Source organism: Anoplolepis gracilipes, chromosome 4, assembly GCF_047496725.1.
Source record: "Anoplolepis gracilipes chromosome 4, ASM4749672v1, whole genome shotgun sequence".
NCBI lineage: Eukaryota > Metazoa > Arthropoda > Insecta > Hymenoptera > Formicidae > Anoplolepis > Anoplolepis gracilipes.
The window spans coordinates 1,997,157-2,022,835 of NC_132973.1; the positions used below are offsets into that span (position 1 = coordinate 1,997,157).

A 25,679-nucleotide genomic window follows, 5' to 3' on the forward strand; every position below is an offset into this window, starting at 1 on the left:
AAAAAAAGTTAAAATATCATACAAAAGAACTATTCAACTAATTGTTATTTGCAACTGTTTATTCAAAGAACTTAGATCATGAGTTTACTTTTACAAAATGAATATATAGAATCAGAAAGAATTTAGATTCAATTTAAAGATAAAGAATATGAGAAAAGAACTTGACAGAAGAAAAAGGTAAAATTTTTATTGCTATTTCTCTTTCAGAAATTCGAGAAAAAAATCTAAATAAAAGATATAAAAAGAGAGAGAGGAAAGAATAAGTTAAAGTATATCTATCTATATTTTTTATCTATTTCAAAAATTTTAAAAGTATTTTAATTAATTTCCTCCGATATACATGTTCTTATCGATGAAAAAAAAAAAATATATATACATATATATATATATATACATTAATTAAGAAAGAATAAAAGAGACGATAAGCAAGTATAAAAAATAAAGCATCTTTCTTTATTAATTGATACAATTCCGAGAAATATCGTAAAAATTAGCATGAGATTTCCGTCTCGCACTTTTCCTCCTTTTCCTACATAATAGCCTCTTTTCGGGGAAATCCAACGTACCGTTGGACTTTTGCTCATGTTAGATTCGAAAGTGACGCGCGGTGGCGCCTGCGCGCCCCCAGCCGCCACGACTATCGGTGGCGAAGGCGGGGAGAGGGGGAAGAGCAGGGCTACGTGTGTGTATGTGTGTACACGGCACGAACACGAAGACGAAACGAACGGCGCGGCGCGGCGCATCACCGGGGGCCCAGAATGCACCGCGCGCCACGGCATGTGCCTTCCGCCATTTTGTAGTTTGCTCGAGAGACTGTGTTGAGTTCGATTCTTCCACCTCGGTAAGGAAACACCGTCGTGCTCAAGGGCCGCGCGTTGATCCGCTCGGCGCGGCGGCTCGTAGGACGCAGAAGGGCGGATCGTAACGCGCGCGTCGCGCAGCGACGCGAATTCGCGCGAGGAAACGTGCCAATCTCGCCGCCGCCTGTCTCGCCAGCCGTCGTCGCGTACATATTTCGTCGCGCGCACGCAAACGTGTGCGTGCGTGCGTGCGTACGTGCGTGCATGCGTGCGTGCGGGCGAGCGAGCGAGCGAGCGAGCGAGCGAGCGAGCGAGCGAGCGAGCGAGCGAGCGAGCGATCGGGCGAGCAACGATCGAGCCTTAGCTGGCTAGTCGATTGGCGAGGTTGAACGAACGTGATTCACGAGCGTACGAATTCGCGGATGCGCTCGCGACGCCCCGCGCGCACGACGAACTGAAAGCGAACAACCAAGTGTGCCTCGAGAGCTTTTAGTCGAGAAACCGATCTGCACGAGGCCGTTCGAGAGAAAGAGAGAGAGGGAGCGAGAGAGAAAGAGAGAGAGAGAGCGAGATAGAAAAGGAGCTAGCTAGTGAGCGAACGAGCGAGCGAGTGAGCAGGCAGGCAGGCAGGCAGGCAGGCAGGCAGGCAGGCAGGCAGGCAGGCACCTCGTAACGCTAGATTCAGGGCACATGGGATCATCCGGGCCCATCTCGAGATGAACGGTGATTTCGGTAACGACCATCCATCCCATTCATCCAACGCAACATCATCATCATCATCATCATCATCATCATCATCATCATCATCATCATCATCATCATCATCATCATCATCATCATCGTCATCGTCATCGTCGTCGTCGTCGTCGTCGTCGTCGTCGTCGTCGTCGTCATCGTCGTCATCATCGTCGATGTTACGCACGATCGAATATACGAGTGTAGTTTTGTCATCGCGCCGCTTCATCCTCCTTCGTCATCATCACCACTTCCTTATGTTGGTGTGTCTTTCCATTCCGCGTGTTAAATTCGTGCCGCGCCGCGCCAACACGTTGTCGTCGTGGTAATCGCGGTCGTCGTAATCGCCGTGAACGTCGTCGTCGTCGTCGTCGTCGTCGTCGTCGTCGTCGTCCTTGTCATTGTCATCGTCGTGCTCGTCGTCATCGTCGTCTCCGTCGCGTAACAGCTACCGCTGTCGTCCGAAGATTAGTCCGGCTCGTCGAGGTCGTATCGTGTATACCGACCGCGCTATATTTGGCCGATAAGGCGCCGCGCGTTCCGCAACATATTGCGTGTCCTGCCGCGCGGGGATCCTCGCCTGGCGCGCCGCGAGTCGCCCCGAGCGGCCGTCGTCGTGGCACGCAGTTCGACACTCCGACACTCCGTTGCCGAGGACCGTCGTGGCTCTTTCCAGCGTGTGCGAGGCAACCGTTGTGACAGCCGACACGTCGTTCCCCGCCCGTCATCACCATCGTGATCGTCGTCCTCGCGCGATTTCCTCGGCTTCTGGCGTATTCGCGAAAAAACTCGCGCACGTCGTCATCTACGAGAGCTCGGGCACTTGTATGATATTTGGTCTGCGAATGTGCATTCATACGGTGCGTCAAGTAGTGATTGTGTAGACCCACGGATTTGAGTCGAATAATTACACTGATGTTTGCGTTAATCTGTTACGGAATACTATTATGTCGTTGTCATGATATTTTACAAAAGTGAAGGCAATATTACATTATATAGACGGAACATTGTAGCTTTCTAAGCGCAAGTATAACGCTGATCAAAGTACACGTGTATGATACGATTAGTATGCCAAGCGATATTAAATTCGATGTAGAATGACTCTTTGTGATATTTCTGCTGAATACAATGTGAAATAGTTGCGATAGCTTATGTAATTGATCCAAGCAAAGATTAGTAATTTTATGTAGAGTCATGATTAAGCATCGCCAAAGCGAATTGTTAAATTACAAACGTGTAAGAATGTGATATCTCATGTAATAACTGGACTTTCATTGCTTCGGATTAGGTTAGAATATTCATAGAAATATTCTATTTCTGGATTTCAATTGATTTAATCTATATATTAATTGTTTAATAATATTGCAGAAAGATGGACAAAATATGGTTTTATCTCTGTATTTATTCAAAGTAAATTATTGCTTTATAGAATAACATGAACAAGTTTTATGGTTGTTGAAGGAAAAAAAAAAATTGCATCCTTAATTGTAACATACATATGAAACTTTGATACAGCAAGTAGAGATGAAGCATTGCCAGAGTTATAAATGTCTCCCTCTATTTTCAGGGTACGTTTACATGAATGGGGACATCGGGAAGCTGCCACCAGGGGCGGTCTACCCAGCCACCCCTGAACCTCTGGGTCTACAGGTTGCAGGAGCGATTGGCGGTGGAGTGCCTAATATAGACTACGGAGTCATGAACGGTGCGCCAAGTGGCAGTGAACTGATTCTCGATGCTGGTGTCGGCAGCTTAGAACCATCTCCACAACACGCCATAGGCATGCATGGAGGCGCCATTGGATATAGCCCTGTGGACGTTGCTGCTCTGGGCGATGCTTCTGCCGCTCCGCCATCTGCACCAATGGCTGATCTAAATGTTTCTGGTATACCTTTGGAACAGCTCAAGCAGATGCTCTCTTCGCAACTCGAGTACTATTTCTCCAGGTAACAGAGAGTTTTTAACATCCTGGACCTATAAGATAATTTTCGCAAATATATTTAGGTTAATTATAAAAAGTTTTTCTTTAACATTGTACAAAACTCCTTAAAAACTAACTTTTGATTGCATATACATATAATATGCTTATATATACATAATGATTTTAATGGTCTATGTAATACAAGTTATTACTAACCTAATATCATTAGCAACATCTGTTAGGTTACATTCTTGGTTAAATAGAAAAAGGGAAAAAAATTGATTTGAAAATCAGTTTAAGATAATCTTTCACATACACTGATATGTAAATATATATTGATGACATTAATCAAGTGATATTGTAATCACAAAATTAACTTTTTAAAATTATTTTATATGTTTATGTGTACAGTAGTTTTATTATCTTAAAAGTAGAACAAAAGTTGAAACTAATATATAGGCATACAATTTTAAGCACAATATGCTTTATATTAATCATTATATATGAAAAAGTCTTGTAAGACATTTTTGTTGCAAAAATTTTATTGTCATTGCAACTAACATTTAAATTACATAATCACATGCATATGTAAGAGGGGACAATGTAACAAGATGTGTGATAATGCGAATGGATAATGATAAGTGATGGTTGTTTTCCAGAGAGAATTTAGCCAACGATACCTATTTGTTGTCACAAATGGATAATGATCAGTATGTGCCGATATGGACAGTAGCGAATTTTAACCAAGTCAAGAAGTTGACGAAAGATATTAAGCTCATAACAGAGGTGCTGAGGGAGTCTCCAAATGTGCAAGTAGATGAGGAAGGACAGAAAGTGAGACCCAATCACAAACGATGTATTGTGATACTTCGTGAGATACCAGATAGTACTCCATTGGAGGATGTAAAGGTATGCCAATCGTTATCTTATGATTGTCACAAAAAAAGAAAAAAGAAAAAAAAAAAACTTAAGAATAAATTCGGTTCTAATATATACTGATTTTTACTGTAGAATTTATTTTCTGGAGAGGGATGTCCGAGGCTTATTTCGTGCGAGTTTGCTCATAATAGTTCGTGGTACGTGACATTTGAATCCGACGACGATGCTCAAAAGGCCTACCGGTTTTTACGCGAGGAAGTTCGAGAATTTCAGGTAAATTGTTTTATATAATTATGTAATCAATGCTTACATAATTTTATCTGAATATATTTGAATTGACAACAAAGTGAAATGTATGTTTTCAATGATGATGCAATCAATGATTTTCATGATCTGTTGAGCCTATAATTGAAAATCTGTAATTATATGTAACTATAAATTTAAAAAAGAAAGAGAAAGAGTTTTTTATAATATATAATATATATATGTATGTATGTATGTATATATAATATTATAAGTTTTATAACATATAATATTTATATTTTTACTTTGATTTTTTTGTGAATTTAGGGAAAGCCAATAATGGCGAGAATTAAAGCTAAACCAATGAACAGGCTACCGATACCAACGGTGGCTGGTGTAGGAGGTATAAAGAATGGCTACAGAACTCCACCTCCTCCTCCTGTCTATGATCCAAGCAGTTATACGGCTAGACAACAAGGTTTTCTCTATACCAATGGCACGACCATGCCTCAAACGACTATGCCGGCGTACCCGAACCAGGTTGTTTATGTAAGTATATAATTTTAAGTTCTTTATGCAACATTTTTTATACAGACTTTTATAAATCGATTTAAAAATATTTCCGTATTTATTTCTCTTTCAGCATCAACCATTCTATCCCACCGGTATGATGCCTTGGGGACCAACCAGTCCCGCTTATTTCGATATGTCCAGTGTTTTTACGATGAACGGAATCACACCGCACAACACGTTTACTCGTTCAAACACAAGATACAATTCTCGCCACAGGTACGCTACTTAACGTCTGATTTGCACACTAATTATTTTTCTGAATATATTATGTTTTTTTGAAGAAAATATTTCAGTGTGCCTAAATTTTTTTTCCTTTTTTTTTTTTTTGTTGTTATATAGAAATAGACAGAGAAACGGCTCCGACCGAAGTTGCTTGATAGATCCCGCCAATCCCAGCAACAATAGTAACAACCATCATTATCACCACCATCATCATCACCACCACCATCCATCGTCGTCCATGCCGCCGCTGAGCAATCGTAGCTCTCATCCCCCTATGACCGGGGGCGGCGGCAACGTGTCTTTAAGCTCCACGTCCACCTATCACGCTTCGAGCCTGCCTTCCTCGAAGCCACCCTCCTCGTCGTCCTCTTCCTATCAGTCCGGCACAAAGTTCCATTCCTCGTCGTCTGCCACGTCATCCGTCGAGCACGCGAAGGGATCTTCCTCTTCCTCGTCGTCCTCCGCGCAAGACCAGGATACGGCAACGGCGACGGTCGAATCCTCCTCCTCCTCATCCACCTCCTTATCCTCGGCGCCTTCGTTTCCCCGCCACCGCATCCATCGCAGGACCAAAGATCAGGACGCGAAGGTAGCTGCGGGGAATAATCATTCGCTGCCGGCGATAAAGGAATCTTTGCCAGCAAGCGGAGGCAGCAGTAGCAACAACAGCAGTAACTGCGCTGGCGGCAATAGCCGCAGCAGCGGCGTGCAGTTCGATCTTGAGGCGGCCGCTTTTCCGCCTCTGCCTGGTCTTGACGCCGATCACGGCAAAATATCGACTGATATTGGCGGTAGTGGCACTGGTACCGTCGAGTCCTCGTCGCAAAATCGATTGTCCGATGTCGTTAAAGGAACTGCTAAGCTCAAGGCTGTCGTCAAGGATAAGGAAAGTGGCAACCAGCAGCAATCTTCTCAACTGCTGCAACAGCAGCAGCAAACCGCAGCACCTCCGCAGCCAGCGACGGCTGTCGCCAGTAGGTCCGCTAGTCCTGGAGCGAGTACCGGAGCGGAGGTACAAGGAAACGCACTGGGAAATGCCACGTCGACAAATTCTTCGGGCGCTACGCATACCCTTAATCCGCCGACGATCAACAACGAGAATACGTCATCGGTTGACGCCGCCACCGCCGCGCTCAGCACCGTCATCGCGCTCACTCCCCCGTCATCTCCTGATAAGTGAGTGGGATTTTTAATTATACGCTCGCTCAGTGTAACGATGTTTCGGGCAGTTGCGGAGAGTTGCGTTGGTTCGCGAATTGACTTGCGCTGGATCGAACGACGAACTGGTTGCCAATCTGCATTGGAGATGTGTTATAATTTCTAGAAGAAGAAAGAGATCCTCCGATGGATCTCCATACACATCTTTATTCGACGAAGTAATGTATAGTTCGTCGTGAAGTGTGGAAATGTTTCGGTCATACAAAACCTTTTTTTTTTTCTTTTTTTTTTCTTTTTTTTAGATTCTCCAACGATATTGCCATTCTTTACTCGTTTTAGAACGTATATATGCGTAAAAGAGAATTAAGGAACTTCGGTAAATTCATTTTTTTTTCTTTTTTAAGTAAATTATAGTTATTTAGCTCTCAATTGAAAGCGAAAAAACGGCTGTTTTGTTCCAAAGTACGACGAAACTTTCCGCTCTCCCAATATACAATATATGTACATATATGTATGTGCGCGTTACGCGCAAAAAGAGAGAGTGAGAAAGAGAGAAAATGAAAGAGAGAGAAAGTGAAAAGTTCTTGGTCCTTGAATCGTTAATCTTTTATAGGACCGTTTTAGTTTGATTTTATATTCGTAATTATTTTAGTTTTATCTCTTTTTAAACTGAATTTTTCATTTTTTGCTTCTAATAACTTTTCTTTGAAACATATTTAGGTGATTAAAAATAAGAAAAAGAAAAAAAAATTCGCGCATTAAAAACTAATGAATTGCTATGTCGTTAAATTTTTGTGTTTGAATTATGATTTTTTTTCTTTTCTTCTTTTTTTCTTTTTTTAAATAGATAATTAAAGTGTGCTCGCGTTCGATTTAGATTATCCTAAAATCATGTAATTTGAAATTTTTGATAAGACGATAAGATAATCGCGCAAAAATTTTGCTTAATTACAAAAAGCATACGTTAATATTTCGCTGAGTAAACAAGCAGATTTTTTTCGTTTACAAGATCGAAAATTGACTTTCCATTATTTTTAGTCCTGTAAATGGTTATGACGATTTTATTACTTTGCACTTTTTGCGAGAATATATGTACAGTCTTATATACATTATCTGTTTGTATCTAATCATATTATTATTAATTGATACCTGACGAATAGAAAGCAGACGCGCGAGTCATATGGAGTCATATAAATATAGATTCCATTTATATGAGAGATTTAGCTGAGGTTCGCTCTCTCTCTCTCTGTTAGGGGATTCTCTGGAATGCCTGTTGTTGGATTTTTATATCCTTGGATCAGAATGGACCGTTGTATCCTTGGATCTTCCAATTCTCCTCATTTGATTCTTCTACGCATCTCGAATTCTTCCATCCCGAAATGCTCTTTGGATCTTTCGATTTTTTAAAGATCTTTAGTTTTTCACTCGGAGGGATTCATTGACATGATAGTGCAAAAAATCTAAAGATCCAAGGACACGCATTGCGACGTTCGACGAGTTCGTACGAACTTTATGTAGGACCCCCTTGTAAAGAGGGGTATCGTAATATATGCCTTGAGGAATGCCGAATTGTGTTTCATTGTTGTTATTGTGTTATTGTTGGCTGCATTATGTGCTATGTTGTTCTGTAGAGAGTGATGGATACGCGTTTCCTCTTTCGAACCGATCCTTCCTTTCCGGTCTGAGAATATCGACCGGGCTTGATCGATCCAACACTGTCGTTCGATCTGTTACCTGGAAGGGGAGGAAGGAGAGATCTTTACTTTTTTCCTCGTTGAAAAGATATAAAAGGTTGAAGCTTTCTTTTTCCATCGCCATAGTTAATCTCGAGTTAAAAGGACGTTACTAACCGTTAATACTTTTCGAGTTACCGGAGTAGTCTTATCCGCCTGCATTCTCGCCACTTTTTATTTTCAATAAATTTATATTTTATTATGGGGAAATTATTCACGTTCGGCGGGAGCCAAAGATCTAATTATAAGTACAACTCGAAATTCAAGATTATGAGTATTTGAATTCCGCATTGATTTTTCAAGATTTTGAAACTCGGTATGATTCTTTTCGATCGTTCTCTCTAACGAGAATGTTGGGACAAAGATATTCTTATCGAGATTCTCTTGAAAGACTTTTTTGAATCTTCGAGTTTTGTTAGATCTTTTGGCGAACCTCTCGTCTTATTGTTTACATTTAGTTAATAAATAAATTAATTATATGTACTCGCAATTGTTACGATTTGCCATCTTTCTTTTATCGATATTTCGATATGTTCATTATCGTGCCTTTCTGATTCCAGAAATTTTTCTGTTTCCAGAAACCTTTTTTTTTTTTTTATTTATGTATAAAGGCTTTAAATATTATCTTTTTTTTTCTCATAAGGATTTTATAAGCATGCTGTATAAATTCGGTATGTAAATAAGGGTTTAAGTTTGCGGTATCATGGATCTTTTAGATGCTTTAGTTCTGGAAAGTGCGTAGATTCTTTCATTCCTAGATCATTGAATCGTGTTGGATATTTCTAATTATTTCGTTAACAAACTCTGTTGTTGAATTATCAATTTTTGAGCCTTGGATTTAATAGATTATTTTCAATTCAGGTATTAAGACTTGTATACCTTCGTATACATTCGGATGTAATCAGGATTCTTGAATGTTGCTGACATATATTTTATTTCTTCGTATTTTGTATTTTTATTTGCAAAATTCTTTTTTTGCGAATTATTTTTAAGAAACTTCCAACTCGAAGGATTAAAAAGCTTTCAGTTTAAGGGCTTGAATAACAAAACTAAAGATATAGGAAGCTGTGCGTGCTAGTGATTGTACAACTGACATCGATTGCTAATGTATAGAAATATTATGACAGATCTGTTCAGTGGGTGTTATTATATTGCCGTAAGCTTCTAGTAGCTTCTGTATCGAGACTCTCGATTGCGGCTGCATCTTCGTGGCTCGTTTACGACCTTGGATTTGCACGCCAGCATGGTCGAGTCTTCACGTCGCTCCTCGAAGTACCGCGATTTCCAAATTGAAGGGCAATCGAATAGGTCAGACGAGATAATTCGTCACAAAGCTAAAGATATCCAAAGATTTCTTGGGGATTTTAGATTGTCTAAAATCAAGTGATATCTATATCTGAAGTCTTTTGTAACAATATTTAATCCAAGGACTCGCAAAAATTTAAGGCTTTAAGCATATCAATGATCGAGGGATCTAAGAACTAATTTTTTCGATATGAGTATAGCACGCCGCATACCTTCGATTGAAATTAGCATTAAACAACTACTGCTACAACGCACTAGAACGCTATATGTGTGTGCGGGAATGTATGCGGTATCATTTATGATAATTCTCTTCTTGCCTGTTCTTTTCTTGTTGCGGCAAATAAAAGATAAAAAGTTAAATAAGGATATATATAATAAACAATATTATTTTTCAGGGTTTTTCTTTTTTTTTTCTAGTATATTACGATTATTATTTGATTATATTATTGCTCTATTGTCATTCTTATTATTATTATTATTATTATTATTATTATTATAAATTTTTAATATTATTAAGATATAATTATTATTAATTATTATTGTTCGGTTTCAAGTTACTCTTAAAGGCATTTTGATGATGAAGTTTCTCTAGGTCATAATTCTAACGTTACTAATTAAGTTATAATTCTCGTCACGTGATTTTGCAAAATAAATATAAACAGAAGATACGAGAAAACACACACGGCCTCAGCATGGCACCTGATCGACCTTTGGTAATGACTATAGTTGCATTGTCAGCGATGAACTAGAAATTAATAAACAATGTGTATACTGATGTTTGTTAATCGTGTCTTGCGAAATTGCAAACCTTCTCTTTTGCATATCCCTCGATCGTTGCGGGCGGTTCTCGCGAAAAAAAAAATTTTATTTCTTGCGAAATCATTTTTTCTTTATTTTTTTTTTTTTTTTTTTCATTAATGACGTCTTAGTCTTTAATTTCCTTTTTAATTTATTGTTTGATATTTGTTGTGTATATAATTAAAGCGACACTTAAGTATCTTCGTTATTTAAAGTGTCAATTCTTGCTTCTTCTTGGCTTGCTGGATGGCCAAGTTCTTGAAATTCTTTCGAGTGATTCATCGACTCGAGAATCGCCTACACGAAGTTTAGTCTCCTCATTGTGCATGAACAAAGTTGATATGCGGTGCGGGATTAACAGTTACTTAGCGTGCGTTTAGTATGTGATGGTGCACGTAATGTAGTTCGCATTATGTAGCAAATTAGCTTTAATTTTTGATCTTAAGTTTCATTTAAAAAGAAAAATTATTTTCATATAAAAATCAATATATCTGTATAAATTTTGTACAACCGCGCGCACGCATGCTTTCTCGCGTCGCGTCTGTCGGCGTGTCCAAAGATCTAAAGGATATAAAAATTTAAGAACCTCGCGAAGGAGATCTCGAGAAGGAGATACCAAAATATCTTAAAGTACTCAAGGGTATAATATTCTCGAAGATCTTTCCAAATGTTTCATCCTCGAGAGCGAGGGGATATTGAAAAGATGTACGGGAATATCTATTTCTAAGGATCCAAGGTGTCCGAGGAGATATCTAAGGAGATATCTCGTAGAGACGCTCAGGATAATTACAGTAAGCATGTGTTAGCCCTTTACTATTGACAATGCACATGCCGCTGACAGATCTATAAAGACTGACGACTCGAACATGGTGAACGGTGTGGACGACGCTGTAGTCGCGAACGCGCACCTGCCGGCGACGGCAACGATAACGACGGCTACGACGACCACGATGACGGCGGCGGCAGCGACGGCGACGACGGATGATGCCGAGCCGATGACCAGGTGCGATTGCAGTAACGTCGTCGTCGTCGTCCCTCCTTCTACTGCCTCACAAAGCTCTCAATCGCAGACTGGAATGGCCTCTGCCTTCCCTATAGTAAGTATCACGTTGTTCTTGTAGAGGAGAGTCTATCGTTTATCTTTTTGATTATTATAAGAATTTCAAGATATTTAATCTTTAAGGATATCATCAATATCCTGAAACATTGGAGAATTTACAATTTGAGCAAATGCTAAATATATATGAAAATGGATAGAGATTAATGTTTCAAACATGTAAATGTTTAAAGATTGTAATAATATCTTATATTATTATATTTAAAAATCTATGCAATGTATAAATATTTATTGAACTGTTTGTAAAGATTCTCAAGGTATAAACAGTAATCATTGGATACATAACATTGTTTTTTACAATGTGATAAATAGTAGAAGGATTTAATAGTGTATTAAATTCTTCAGTCTTATACTTGAGAGATTTTGTATTATATTTATTCTTTTACACTATTCAGAATAATGAATATCTTTAAATTCCGCAATCTAATAAGTATTTGGTTCACGACAGGATCTTACGAGGCCAAGCTATGCCCAAGTAGCGCAACATTGCCGTGAGCTACCTTGTACAAAACACAAAACAGATGAAAGGGACAGAAATGTTTAAAAGCTGCACGTGAGTATTCAAACAATTTTAATATAAGCTCTCTTCTAAAGAAGCTATGTACACGGAAAAAAAATGCTGAAAAGTTTAATATTATGTCTATACATTAAAGGAAAAAAGATTGTACTAAATCAAAGATGAAAGAATTTTCAAAGGACACGAAAAATAAGTTAAATTAAATGCTGGTATACCCTGTCGAAATGTTAAACTTTTTGACGTCCGTGTATATAATAGTCTCTTTTTTACGATATAAATTCTTTCATTGCTTTCGCGTATTCTCAGAACGTTAAAGCATGATCTGGATCCTCGGATTTTCGAAAATCCTTCCCAGGCACCTATAGATATCTTCCGAACCCTTTTGTGATCCATGAACCGATCCTCGAATCGATGTAAGACAATCGGCGTCGAAAGTATCGTTTCTTCATTAGAAAAGAAAAAAAAAGACTCATCTATAAAAGCATATATCTTCTGTTCCCTTATGTACCGTGAAGGTGACGGAAGAGGGGAGAAGACACACCTAAACGGCAAAAGCAGTTTAGATATTGCGAAGCAAGACGCCAAAATCTACGGATTACCACATGCGCGACAACGGGAAATAAATAAACGATATTTAGCTGCGCTACGACGTCATCGCCATCTTCTCGGGGTCGGGATCGGATTGAGAATCAGGATATCGGAGCTCGTCGCTGCTTTCACTTACCTATTCTACCTATCTATCCCCCCCCGGTACACCTCCCTCTCGAATCGACGCCGTCACGTGCTGCAGGCGCGTGAGGAAGAGAGAACTTTTTACATTGTACAGTGACGTCTCGCCTACGATCAACGATCGATCGATCGACGAATCGATCAGGAAAGAATGAGAGAAAGAGAGAAAGAAATAATGTGTGTGAACGTGTGTGAGACTCGCCGCACGCTATTATAGCGGCGCATTCGCAGGCGCTACTATTATTATACAGGGTGATCGGAGAGTCCCGCGGGACAAGTTTGTCGCCGCGGTTTGATGATGTTGATTGGATTTATCGATATTCGCAAGTCGGCATAATTGTTTTATTCGCTTTATTGCAATTCGTGAGATGCAATTGATTTGATTGTAATTTATTCTTGACTGTAGGACGCGAGAGGATTTAAGAGCTTGAAGATCTAAGCGTTAATTAAAATTTAAGAACCTGATGATTTATATGTCCGCGTTAAGCGAACGAAGAATTAAAACGTTCGGCGATAAAAGTTAGGAGAATCGGGGCCACGTGCCATGTCTCGTCAGCGAGAACTGTTGGACCGATAAAGAACTTTGTAAAAAGCCCGGTGTGGCAACTATTTTTCGAGGATCGGAAAATCTAAGAAACTTTGAGATTTTACAATACCGTGTAAATTTAAGAATTTAATGAACGAAAAAAATTGATGATTTAAAATATTTATCAATTTATAAACCCTTTAAGGTTTCGGATAGGTGGAAGTTTTGAGTGTGTAATGTTTAATAAGATTTAGTTTTAAGACTTCGTTAGTAATTGGTAAGTTAAGGATTCTTAATTAATAACGAGTATATATACAATATATAGATTTAAAAAAAGAAATCTAAAAATTTAATAAACGAGAAATATATATACATGATCGAAATGTACTTCGAAAGAAATGTAGGCATGATTGTCAAATGAAGTACATACTATTCTTTTAAATGCTAAATTTATCTCTTGACAGCACCTAACCGTACGGCTGCGCGGCTTCCCGATCACCCGGTACATTTGCGTGAGAGAAGAGTATTGTTATATATATCGCTTTTGGTTCTGTGATTGAGGTACATATTTGTTAGCTTGTATAAAAACGCGTTAAAGAGATAAGATACATTAATCTTTTAAAGAATCCCTTCCCCGCCCCTCCTTCGCGCGCGCAGGGCCGTAATATTACAACCAGAAAGAAAACATGTCTATATAGATATATGTATACATACATATATATATATTTGTGCCAAAAACACACATACATTGCTTGACGAAATCTCCCGATATGCAACGAATTGGATACCGAAGTCAGTACCGAATAGAGATTCTCGCCAAGTAGAAAGCGCGGTGGAATCCCTTAAAAAAAATTCTTCTCTCTTCCACGCCCCTAATTATTTACGAAAAAAAGAAAATTATAAATAAGAGGAAAATGTGGAGATTGTATCTCGCGAAGCTATGATTTTATGTGCGAGATTACGGATGATTTAAGAGATAATAGCGCGATGACAAAGGATGATGATGATGATGATAAGGAGGAGGTGAGGGAGGAGGACGGTCGAGAAGCACACATAAATTTGTATTTTATGCGGATAACGCACGTAGAAATTGTTGCGAAAGAAATTGGCGGTGATATCGAATCTGCAAAACTAGGATAAAAATTGAATTCGCACATAATTGAGGAATGATCTTGGAAAATATCATAAATGTTATAGACAAAACCGAAACTTTTTAAAAATAATTTGTGTTTAAAAATGTAATTACAATTATAATACATAATGCATAAATTTTTTATTATTTGGGAAAAAGTATCTGATAAAAAAAAAATTGAAAAAAACTATTGGTGTATTATAATGCGTTTGAAGTCTCCAAAGATACGTAATCAAAGTGAATATTTCACATAATTGAGTGTAAATCTATTCTCATATACTCGGCTTGCTCGAACAATCTTTATGGCTCGCGATCATTCCTCAATTTTTAAAGTCTATTTTAAATATATTCTAATATTTGACATGGATTTAAATTCAATCTCGATATTTTCGAATTCTTCAATTCGGATCTCCGAGAGTTCCGAACTTTCTCGGAAGATCTGCTCAGAGTTTTCCAAGTTTTGCACTTCGAAGTTACGTCACACGGTTACTCATCTCCAAATTTTTCACAATTTTATTTCGACTTGATTTCCGGCGTTTTCTCGCTTATTCCGGATAAAGCGAATCTCTAGAAGACTTCCTTTCCTAATTTTTTTAAAACATCTTTTCGACTAGTGCATTGTTTCGGGAAGTGATTGACATATTCACCCACTCCCTGTTTAATTTCTTTTCTTCCTGTGTTTTATTGCGATTTTCAATCTCCTAATTTTTCACCTAGACAACAACGCAAACTTCTATCTTAGTTCTTGGACGTTGTTTCTGGGAGATGGGCAAATCCATTCATTCCTTACTTTCTTAGCCCCTATTGCGATTCCATCCCCATTTTCTTAATTTTAATCCTATTGTCCAGTCTAGTGATTCTTCTTTACTCTTCCGCCGTCTCGTTCGTCGCAGTTGCTCCAATGCCCCACGAACGAGCGTTGTTCATCGCGGTGGTCAATTCCGTTGATTCCGGAAACCACCAGGAGCATCGCGCGGCCACTTCCGGTTTTGCGTCAACTCGCGCGCGCGCGCACGATTCCCTTATTTTTTTTTTTTTTTTTTTTTTTTTTTTAACTAAGCGCTCATTTATACTCTTCGCCACGATCAGATCTTATTCTTTCTACTTGACCCTCTATGAGATGTGTTAAGACATTTAAGAATTTTAAGATCTCGCTTCTACTATCGGCAAGGAGAGAGAATGAAAAAAAGAAATAAAAAAGAATGTGCGCGAGAGAACATACTAATTCGGAGTAGCTAATGTTGCGAGAATCGGGATGACTAATTGAGCACGCATTTAAGTGCCTCAAAGTATGCTGTATATTATTGATTATCGATTACCACTATTATAATATTAATTAGTACTATTGATTGCTCTATTATATATTATTATCTCATCATTATTTTATTATTATTATTATATTATTATTATTATAAGCAGGAGCTTTTGGCTTTAGGTGTTACGATGATGCATATGTACCTACACACACACACACACACATACACACAAACAAACACACATACATTGTATTGAGAGCAAATAAAATGAGAGAAAAAGTGCGAAAGAAAGAGAGCGAGAGAGAAAGACCGCTGCTCACAGGAGATTGATTTTTTGTCCTTTTTTGTTTTCATATATTTTTTGTTACATTTGCGAATGCGATAGAAAAGATAAGAAAAGAAGGACGAGAAATCGATCTGTTACGAACAGCATAATGTGCGATGTGTATACTACTATATTTTGAACTATGATGCTGCCGTTTCATTTATCTATTGATACATACATATACACATAGAGCGTTTGAAAATAGGATTGTCAGCTGTTTCTGTTAATATATTGAGTTGAATAAATCAAATAAACGACATGTCGGACAAATAAACTCAGAGAATCGTATATCGCGCTGGAAAGACTTTCCTTCTGGATTCTTGCGATTTTTCATGGAATCATCGAACTTGATTCTTCACATTAGACGTCTTGAATATTCAGATTAACTCTTTCGAGAACTTTTTCGTAATTTTTATTTTTAAATATTAAAAAAAAAAAAACTCGAGTTTTATCTGAAAAATTTGAGATTTAACAATTCATAAATAATGACTGCGAAACAGCTAAGAGAAATTCTAACATTTTCCACTTTCGTAATAAAATGTAATGTATATAAAAAAATGTGGAATACTCTTGATTCGAAGATGTTTCATCATTTGTATGAGATTCGCACAGAAATGTTCCTAAATCATAAGGAACCGAGCAAAGATGCTGGGAAGATTCTTCGCGCGTGATTCTCTGGAAATAATGATGTACTTGACATATTGTAATTCTCGTCCGCTGTGTTTCTCCGCGGGAGAGATCCCAGTTGGTAGTTTCCGATGAAGCTTCTCCCAAAAGCTACATTTGAAACAAGTACAGCGGATGTTGTCCGGGATGCCAGAGAATGATCGATCGTCGATCGAACCGGAAACGCCGGATTTTTAGGGCGGTGTGGATCTTTTCAAATCGCACACACGGTGCTCCAGAAGCGAGTCCTACAGCGCGTTTCGTTAGTAATATAATATATGAGAGGCGATACACATACACACATGCACACACACACACACACACAGATCTATATATATACATACATACATATATATATATATTTTTTTTTGATGAACCGCGCGGTTCTCTCTTCGAGATGCGCGGTTTCGCATCGCCGCCGCTCTTCAACGATGTAGTAAAAATATTCAATGTATATATATATATATATATATATATATATATATATATATATATTATATACGCGTATGTATACTATTACAAACACACAGATACATGCATACATACACACACATGGGAATAGGCTAAGTATTAATTATAGTACATACGTTGATGTATGTGTGCGCGTAATGTAATTCGCGATTCTATTATTGCGATTTGTAATTCTCGTATCGCGGATTCAGAAGAAAAAAAAATAAGAAAAAAAAGAAAAACAAGCGATTGACGTAATCGCGCGCCTTGTCACATATACGCAAGCGACTCTTAACGATTCATCAAACGACCCGCCCTTTCCTTTGTTCGATTTTTTTTTCTTGGATTAATACTTGGGTTCTTTGGTGTTCCTTTTTTCGTTTATGCCTTTTCTCTTTACGCGACGCGTCTCGTTTGTTGTTTTCCGATCGCGCACACGTGAAAGTCAAAAGTGCGGTGTAATTGTAGTCTGTTAACGAAAATTAGATGGAGGGATCTATTAATACTGTAGATACTAATCGCGAGAGAAAAATAGACGATGCGGCTGAAAAAAAGAGAGATATTGGCCCGCGTGATTAACGGTGTTGTTTTTTTTTAGCAATGAATTCTAGGCGAGTTAGAATAGAAAAAAAGGGAAGGAGAATTAGTAAGATATTGGAAAAGTATATATACTTTGCCCGTTAATTTAATAAGCGCATTATGGCTAATCGAGTGCTATTTATGTGATTTTTATGGATCTACGTCGATCAATTTTGGTTCTATAGTAGACTGAGCTTTTAGATCCCCTTTCCTTCCCCTCAGGTCGTTGCCCGAGATCGGATACTTTTAGGTAACGTTCGAAAAATTTTGATAATCAGTGTCGCATAAAATAATGAGGGTTTCTTTTAAGAAATCTTTGGATCACACCGCGTGAGAGTAATGTGAAATAAAAACGCCACGCGGACTCCGACCTCGCGAAATTGTCCATTGAGATTGAGAGTACGTCGCGGCGAATTCTCTCTGGCGATATTGTGTCGATTAATTAACCGAAAAAAAGAACACAATAGCAACATTTCGTTAACGCATCAGGATAAGCTGTGATTATATAAAAAGAAAAATGAAGAAAACAGAGAACCGAGCAAGAGAGCAGGACGCAACAGGATGTGTATTCCTAGAAAGTCTGATTTTGTAAACTACTACGAGGAAAACACTTGTGTATTATATATATATGATATGCGATATATATGATATGATATACGATATGATCTATGACGTTTGTTTATTACTATGTAAAGTAACAGATTTCGAAATTAAACATTAATTACTGTTAATAACTGCGTCTTGAATCTCCTATTTTAATGCAAGCTATTACTGGGATCGTCGGAAAGATGAGCGGAAAAGTTTGTCGGAATGTTTGCGAACGTGTACAGATTGGATTTTTGAATTTTATACAAAACGTGAAAAAATTCATATACTCTCCCTTCACGCTTTTAGAATCTCTCTTGTCTATATCGTTGATATTTAAACAAAATAATTTACAAGTTTTACTTACGGCTAGTGTGATAAAAAAATAAGTTAACATTTATTAAAACAATATTATACATTTACCTCTAACAACAACCTTGCGATTTCTCTTGTGAGTTGCGAGTTACGTAAACGTTTGGCAAAACACTCGCCGATAAATTTAATACTCGATTTTCTTACAATTGTATGTGCTATGAGAAATTTATTTTTTACGGAAAATATTCGGCATACTAGGCGATACGGTTTTTTGTTGAAAGATCTTGCTCATCCTTTGTCGCATATCCTCGACACCCTGACCCACGTTCATTGTTGCCATAGATAGAGAAAGTCCGGAACTTGTCGAGAGTGTTCTAAGGTAAAAATAATATTTGTAAAGATTTGTAAAGAAATATTTTTCTTTACTTGACATAAAGAAAATATCTATAGAATAAACATGTAAGGTTTCTGGAAAGTACACAGTAGAATTCACAAAGAGAAAATTCAAGAATTTATAAATTCTAAATCTTATTGGCTCATTTGTTACAACTATAGATTATAATTAACAATAAAATGTAATTTCTCTTTTTTGTTTTTATATATTTTACTCTACATCGTTAACGATATATTTCTTATGATTATGATTTAATTTATTACAAGCATGCTTAAAATATTTGCTATATGTTAATAATTATTTATTATTTTTCTGTACAATACCTGTCTATTGGTTTTGACAAGTCCTGTTTAGATTCTGCTTCCCTGAGCAACGAGCGTACTGCATCTTTTTGCTGAGGCAAACATTGATTCACGAGCGTATCGAGATGCCTCAGTCCGGGCAGTACTATTCCGGAAACGCATTGACTACTTAAGGGACAATAAACCAGCACTGAGTACGCTTCCACTAGTGCATTTACTAGTTCTGTCTTGCGGCTGTGTTGAAGCGCGAATGAAGCAATCGTCGATAATTGCGTCGCTATTACTGCAATTAACAATACACATATAATACACAATAATACTGATAAATAAAAATAATGCAGATAGAAAGATGTAAGAAGAATATTAATGAATGATAATCTTTTATCAAATTTAGGATTGCAAGAGTTCCGCCGTATACTGTATATTCAAAAAGAAATATTTGTTATTCGAATTATACAAATAGAAAGAGAGATAGATATTACAGAATAATAACTTACTGTCCTCTATATAATTTTGCGGACAAGTGGGGGCGATGAACGCGAACGTGGACACTAATGAAGTCGCCAGAGTTTGTGAGAGCTCTTGAGAATCTTTTGCGATCGTTTCCAATGTTAATCGAGCTTTATCGCGTGCTTCTCTCACCTTGCATTCCGTTATTATACGACCCAACGAAGAGATTGCAGCGCATCGTACGCCACTGAAAATATTTGTTTTATTCATAGAATATAGAAAGTATAAAAAATATATAATAAATATTATATAAAAAGAGAGGAAATTAATTATTTTATAAGAGCACGCTTACATTTGAACATTGTTAAATAAATAGACACACAATAGCTTATAGTTAATATCAATATATGATATCAAAATATCAGAGTGAGATTAAGGTTTTAAAACTATTTAATGCTAAACACTCAAGAACTTGAGATACATGCATGCATAAGAGAAGAGTCTCTCACACTTCAGGATCGCTGGCGAGCGTTACGATGGCTGGCACGATCTTGGCGTTTGCCAGCCGATCCGAGACGTGTGCGATAGCGGAACCGAATAGTGTTGCCGTTGCGCATCTTACAGTTGACCGCTGATGTACTACACCTGCGAAGAAGAAATGAGTTTGGACAACAATTCAGAAATATATCCTGCAGATTATAATAAAATATACATATTAATTTTAAGAAATCCATATGCATTTGTGTATATGTCTATCTTTAACTCAATTTTAAAAATGTAAAAAAAATATATTTTAATAATATAATTATAATTGTAGCTTGATAATCAAAAAAAGTACTTTTTTAATTTCTTATAATTATAATATTTTTCTTTTTTATATTATTTGAGTATTATTTCTCCTTCAAGATAATAAGTTAGTAATATGAACAGAGATATCTGACACGAACCGTCCCATAAACTAGCAAGCACGTATTCTTGTATTTGTTCCCGAGTATATAGAATGCTCGCGGCAATTTGCAGCCATGATATGCTTGTGCTGCTCATAGATAGAACTACAAGAAACTGTTTAAAGTAATTTGCGAACTCTGTGGGTTCGAGAGTGCTCAGAATCACTAAGTAACTAGGGATCAACGTGAGACTCATATCCTTCTTATCTGTCGATAGTGTTGTCAGTTGCTTTTCGAGTTCTGCTACTTCTGGGAAAAACGCTGTCTGTATCTAAAAAAAAAATTTTTTTTATTTATAATTTATTCTGTCACCATATATATTAATCAAAAATTTAGAAAATTAAGAGTTTCTATAAGAAAATATTTTTAAAAAATTGAAATTTTAGAATCTAAGATCTTTCAATGATATTTTTTGTCTAGACATTGAATCTTATATTTACCCTCGATTGTGTGATATATTTTCCAAAGCCTACACACAATGAATGAATATACATAAGAAGTGCTTTCAAAACATTTTCATGTGCTGCATCCACAGATTTTACCATTTCCAAAACATCAAATACACTGCAAAAAGGAGTAAAATAATCTGATATTAATATTTTAAGATGTGACTAATCAAACTTGTTCAAAAATTTGCATTCAAAATAAATCATTTATTGTAAAATTTATTTTTAATAATGTTGACTTCAAAAAAATAATTAATTAATATGTTATCAAAACTCTACATTTTTATGTGAGAATTTTTTCATAGTAGTAATATATTATTACTTCATTATTATTATAGTAGTATACATACAGTTTTTTCGTAAACCATTCCAACTCTGGCCAGGATGCATCTTCCCAGGATTTAGAGAAAAAGGTATTGAGAAGAACACCGACATCTGTGGGTCCCTCATAGAATATCCTTGGATCCGTGATATTGGATTGACACAAGAGCAGAAATTCCTCGGCTGCACCACAAAGTTTCTAGAAAACTTTTGTGCTTTTGTTTTTGTGCAAGTTTATGAGTTTTATACAAAATCTCTAATATGAATTTGTCGACACTAAGATTTCTGGAATTTTTTGTTCTCTTTAGATTTTAAAATCCTGGGAGTTTTGAACTCTTCATTTCAATATATTTTACTTAAATCAATTTAAATTCTTTGAAATTTCTAAATCTTTCATTTTTATTTGTACTATCTTCAAATTCTTGAATTTTTAAACTCTCTTTCTCTCTCTCTCTCTCTCTCTTTCTCTTAAAAATTTTTAAATTTGACAGATTTTTATATTTCAAGATCGTTAAATTATTTATATTTACTTTCTTCTTATATTATATAATTTCAATATACATTTTAATATATTTATCATCATTATAGATTCTTATACTTATAGTTTCCTCTAACAACTCACACAAGTCCGGCGATGTTCCATCTTCGATGCAGGCTCGCACTGTGTTAGTGTCAGCGACGCACAAAACTGTATATGGCAAAATACATTGTAGGATACCGATCGACGGCACCAACTTTTCCTCGTCGATGTAGTCCTTATTCGGCGAAGTCTGGGAATGTGTCGGTTTCAACTGATTCTTGACTTTCGAGATTATGCGTGGCAACAGATTTACATGCAGCCTCTTCAAAGATAACGCCCATTGTGCCAGAACAGGTAACAATACTGACGATGCTGTTTCAACTACTATCGACGAGGTGTCGTGAAATGCCGTTAATGCCAGTTCCTCGCACTGTAATGTACATCAATTTATATGTAGCGATAGATCTATATGCATGTACGTATATACATATTATATGTATACGTACAATATATACAAAAAAGAAAAAATAATATAAAAAATATATTAAAATAAAATAATATATCCACCTGGAAATATTTGTCAGGATCATCCATTAAAGCTATAAGTAGTGCGAGAGTTTTCACAACACTTATTCGAACAACAGGATCCTTATCTTCCAGTAACATTTGTTGCAGCATTGACAGCATCAGCGAGTTTCTGATGGAAGCCGATGTATAGGATGCCAACACAGAGCAACATTCAACAGCTAATAATCTTCTCTCAGGATATTTATGTTGACTCTGTTCCCAACAGATCGTTAGAATTTCTTCGCCTTCCAATGGTTCTTCCGTAAGTTTCGTCAACACGACTAATCCTAATATGACAAAAAATGGAGAGAAGCTCAATGATAGTTAATTATCAAAGTTAATCAAAATTTTGAATTTCTCAATCATATAAATATTATTGAAATATATTTATAATTACATATATATTACACATAAGCACAATTCTTTTCCTTCAAAAATTATAAGTGTAATTTTTAAATTTGATAATCTCATTAAATTGTATATTAATTGAACATTTTGCTCTAACCAGCCAGTATCATTTGCCGTTCATCCTCCTGTGGCCTCTTCTTCAAATTAAACAATAGTTGTAACAACTTCTCTCTCTCGCTAGAATTGGAATGCAGGTGGATCGCACTAAGAATCAAAGGAATGATCTCTTCACGCTTGTTAAGGATGATATTAGGTACTACACGTGGCAGAATATACGTCAGAATATCAACTAATGTATCTCGCGTGACTCCGCGCTTTAATGACTCTTCCATCGAAGATATTATTGATCCCGAAACATTCGCCAAACAATACGTCGCTATTTCTAATTTGAACTTTATCGGCAAATCTCTGCAATGTATAAAATTAAATTAGATATTTATTGTTAGAAATATTTAAGTAATAAAATTTTCACATATCATGAATTAATTACTTTGTAAAATTTAATTTTTTTTCTAGCTATTTTGTTTATTTAATTAACTTGTTTATCTAATTGATTATTAACTCAATAATAAAAATCTTACATTTAAAATCCTACAATATTAAAACTACATATATAATGAAATAACTAACCTGGAGGTTGCAGTTGGTAAGATAGAGGATTTTTCTGTAATATTTACTCTAGGTAACTGCAACCTGGTCCATTCTTTGTCGCCTGGATCTGTTTCGTCTAGGCTAACTACTGCAGAAGCGCTATCATCTTCTTCTGGTTCCTGAGTGGTGATTGACATGTCCCTTGGTAATGATTCAAGCAATTCAAATTTATCAGGAGTTGTTGAGCTGGAATTGATGGTACGGATAGTTCCACAACTACCTGACTGTAAATCAAATAATTTTTTTATGCAACATATATGTATAATTCAATAAAAGTATTAAATTTAATTTTAGACTATAGATTTATAGAACATAGAACATAAAACATTAAAATATAGAACATAGATTCATAATTCTTTAAATTTTTAATTACAAAATTATTTTATATAGAAAAAAAAATTTATTACATTAATTGAAACTCACTTTGACTGGATTTTCTATAACATTCTCCTTATTTGATGCAATAATTTCTTGAAGAGCAATTTTTTCTTGTTCCAAAACTGTAATTTGTTGCTGTAACCTTTCAATCTGTTCAATTTGTCCTACCTATAAGGAATATATTTCTTAGAATTTAAAAATGTAAACATTCATGACATTTTAGCTTCTGAAACTTTATAGAAGCTTTGCAATTATCCAAAGCAACAAACCATTTCTTGAGATTCATCTTTTTGCTCCTCCACTTTTTCAACAATAAAGTCCGTTTGTGCAGCAACACTGACAGACGGGGATTTATCATATCCATTGGCTCTCATGTGCTCTCGATATATTTGCAATAATTCCGTGGGTTTTGGTATATCTAATCCCACATCTTGCCAATCTTCAAAATCTTGATCCTCGCACTCGTCACTAAAAGTAATCGAAGTAAGCTTATAAGATCTTGCCAGCAAGTATTCATTGATGAGAAAGTTCAGTGCTCGCTGCTCATGTGGTTTTATGGGCAGTTCAATAGTGAGATTCTTTTCAGAACTTTTGTCAGGTGTCTTCAGTGTACCTTCCAACTCTGAAATTTTTAATCGCAATGTATTATTAATTAAAAACACATTATTCAAATCAATATGGAAAAATGTTATATAAGAAAAACCCACCTGTTACTACAGTTAGATTAGCACGCAGTGCAGAAATATTTTCTCTGGCCTTGCGCAGTTCAAATTCCAGAATAGCAACTCTTTCATCAACACCAGCTCCATCCTCTGAATATCGTGTCATGTCCAGAGAGTCCAAAGTTGCCTGACTAGAAGATCTGGCTAATGTGTAATGTTTTATTTATAGTTATTCATCATCAAACAACAGTTATTGAGATAAAATAATTTATATCGATTAATAAGATATGCAGATTAAAATTATTTTTCTTCACAAAAATTTTTTAAATTAGTTCAATTCATCACTTGTTCCTTTCTTATATACATATTTATACAAGCTAAATAGATATATTCGTTTCGTCTTAAAAAAAAATTCTTCATCAAAATCTGTGCCTCTTACAAGCATAATAAAATACATACGCATGGGTGTATATGGTTCTGGTTTGATGGAATTCTCAAAATTGTTTGGATTTGAAAAAAACTCTCTAAGAATGGGCAGTTCTTTGCCAGCTTCGCATAATTCAGCGTGCAATTCTAAAGCCGTTAAAAGAAGCTTCTCGTTGAGAAGCTTCGTGGCCATCTCTTCGTAGGATACCGACATCCTTGAAGTCGTATATCCTGGAAACAGTTGGTATATAAAAAATCTTGTTCGAGGAAACATATGGTGTGGAAGTTGCAAATTACTTTTTAATTATAAATAAGTTTGCAATGGAGTTATTAACACTAATTATATTTATAATAGTTGAATAATTCCTAAATACATATTGCTATAAAGATGAGTAAAACCAGAAATATAACCTTTGTTGTTCATGGACAATGGTTCTTTTATTTCTCCAATAGAACTCGCCATAGTGTTAACGCGCTCATGTATCTCTAAGAAATGTCATTTCCACGTAAGACAATGTTAAATTGTCTTGCGTATCCTCCGACACACTAAACGCACAATACATATGTAATAAAAAACGATTATTTATAGGAAATCCAATGACAACTCATCTGACATCACGAAATTGCGTGTATTATAGATGGA

The 25,679-nt window shown here is 36.4% G+C and overlaps 2 protein-coding genes across 8 annotated transcripts; one reads left to right on the forward strand and one right to left on the reverse strand.

The window, feature by feature from the left end:
• Positions 1-513: 513 nt before the first annotated feature.
• Larp4b (La-related protein 4B) lies at positions 514-18,398 on the forward strand. Of its 6 annotated transcripts, none has more exons than XM_072891348.1 (11): positions 867-1,414; positions 1,447-1,532; positions 3,103-3,481; positions 4,116-4,365; positions 4,468-4,608; positions 4,906-5,127; positions 5,222-5,367; positions 5,491-6,549; positions 11,209-11,464; positions 11,933-12,037; positions 12,517-18,398. In XM_072891348.1, exons 2-10 carry the CDS (start codon positions 1,517-1,519, stop codon positions 12,026-12,028), a joined length of 2,565 nt encoding a protein of 854 aa, XP_072747449.1. In that variant the 5' UTR covers positions 867-1,414; positions 1,447-1,516; the 3' UTR covers positions 12,029-12,037; positions 12,517-18,398. The 6 variants fall into 6 exon arrangements, with proteins under 6 accessions (XP_072747453.1, XP_072747449.1, XP_072747452.1 ...); XM_072891351.1 differs by having other exon boundaries at positions 1,447-1,523; XM_072891352.1 differs by lacking the exons at positions 867-1,414; positions 1,447-1,532 and adding an exon at positions 514-841.
• A 221-nt stretch (positions 18,399-18,619) lies between these two features.
• Positions 18,620-25,671, reverse strand: LOC140665347 (RAB11-binding protein RELCH homolog). 2 transcript variants are annotated; one of them, XM_072891345.1, is made up of 16 exons: positions 25,448-25,667; positions 25,070-25,267; positions 24,656-24,814; positions 24,218-24,570; positions 23,994-24,116; positions 23,550-23,794; positions 23,017-23,327; positions 22,512-22,798; positions 22,047-22,374; positions 21,454-21,607; positions 21,098-21,221; positions 20,658-20,928; positions 20,220-20,355; positions 19,758-19,957; positions 19,282-19,543; positions 18,620-18,938 (listed from the first exon to the last, which is right to left on the reverse strand). In XM_072891345.1, the coding sequence occupies exons 1-16, from the start codon at positions 25,497-25,499 to the stop codon at positions 18,791-18,793; spliced, it is 3,351 nt and encodes a 1,116-aa protein (XP_072747446.1). In that variant the 5' UTR covers positions 25,500-25,667; the 3' UTR covers positions 18,620-18,790. The 2 variants fall into 2 exon arrangements, with proteins under 2 accessions (XP_072747446.1, XP_072747447.1); XM_072891346.1 differs by lacking the exons at positions 18,620-18,938; positions 19,282-19,543 and having other exon boundaries at positions 19,833-19,957; positions 20,196-20,355; positions 25,448-25,671.
• Positions 25,672-25,679: the final 8 nt, after the last annotated feature.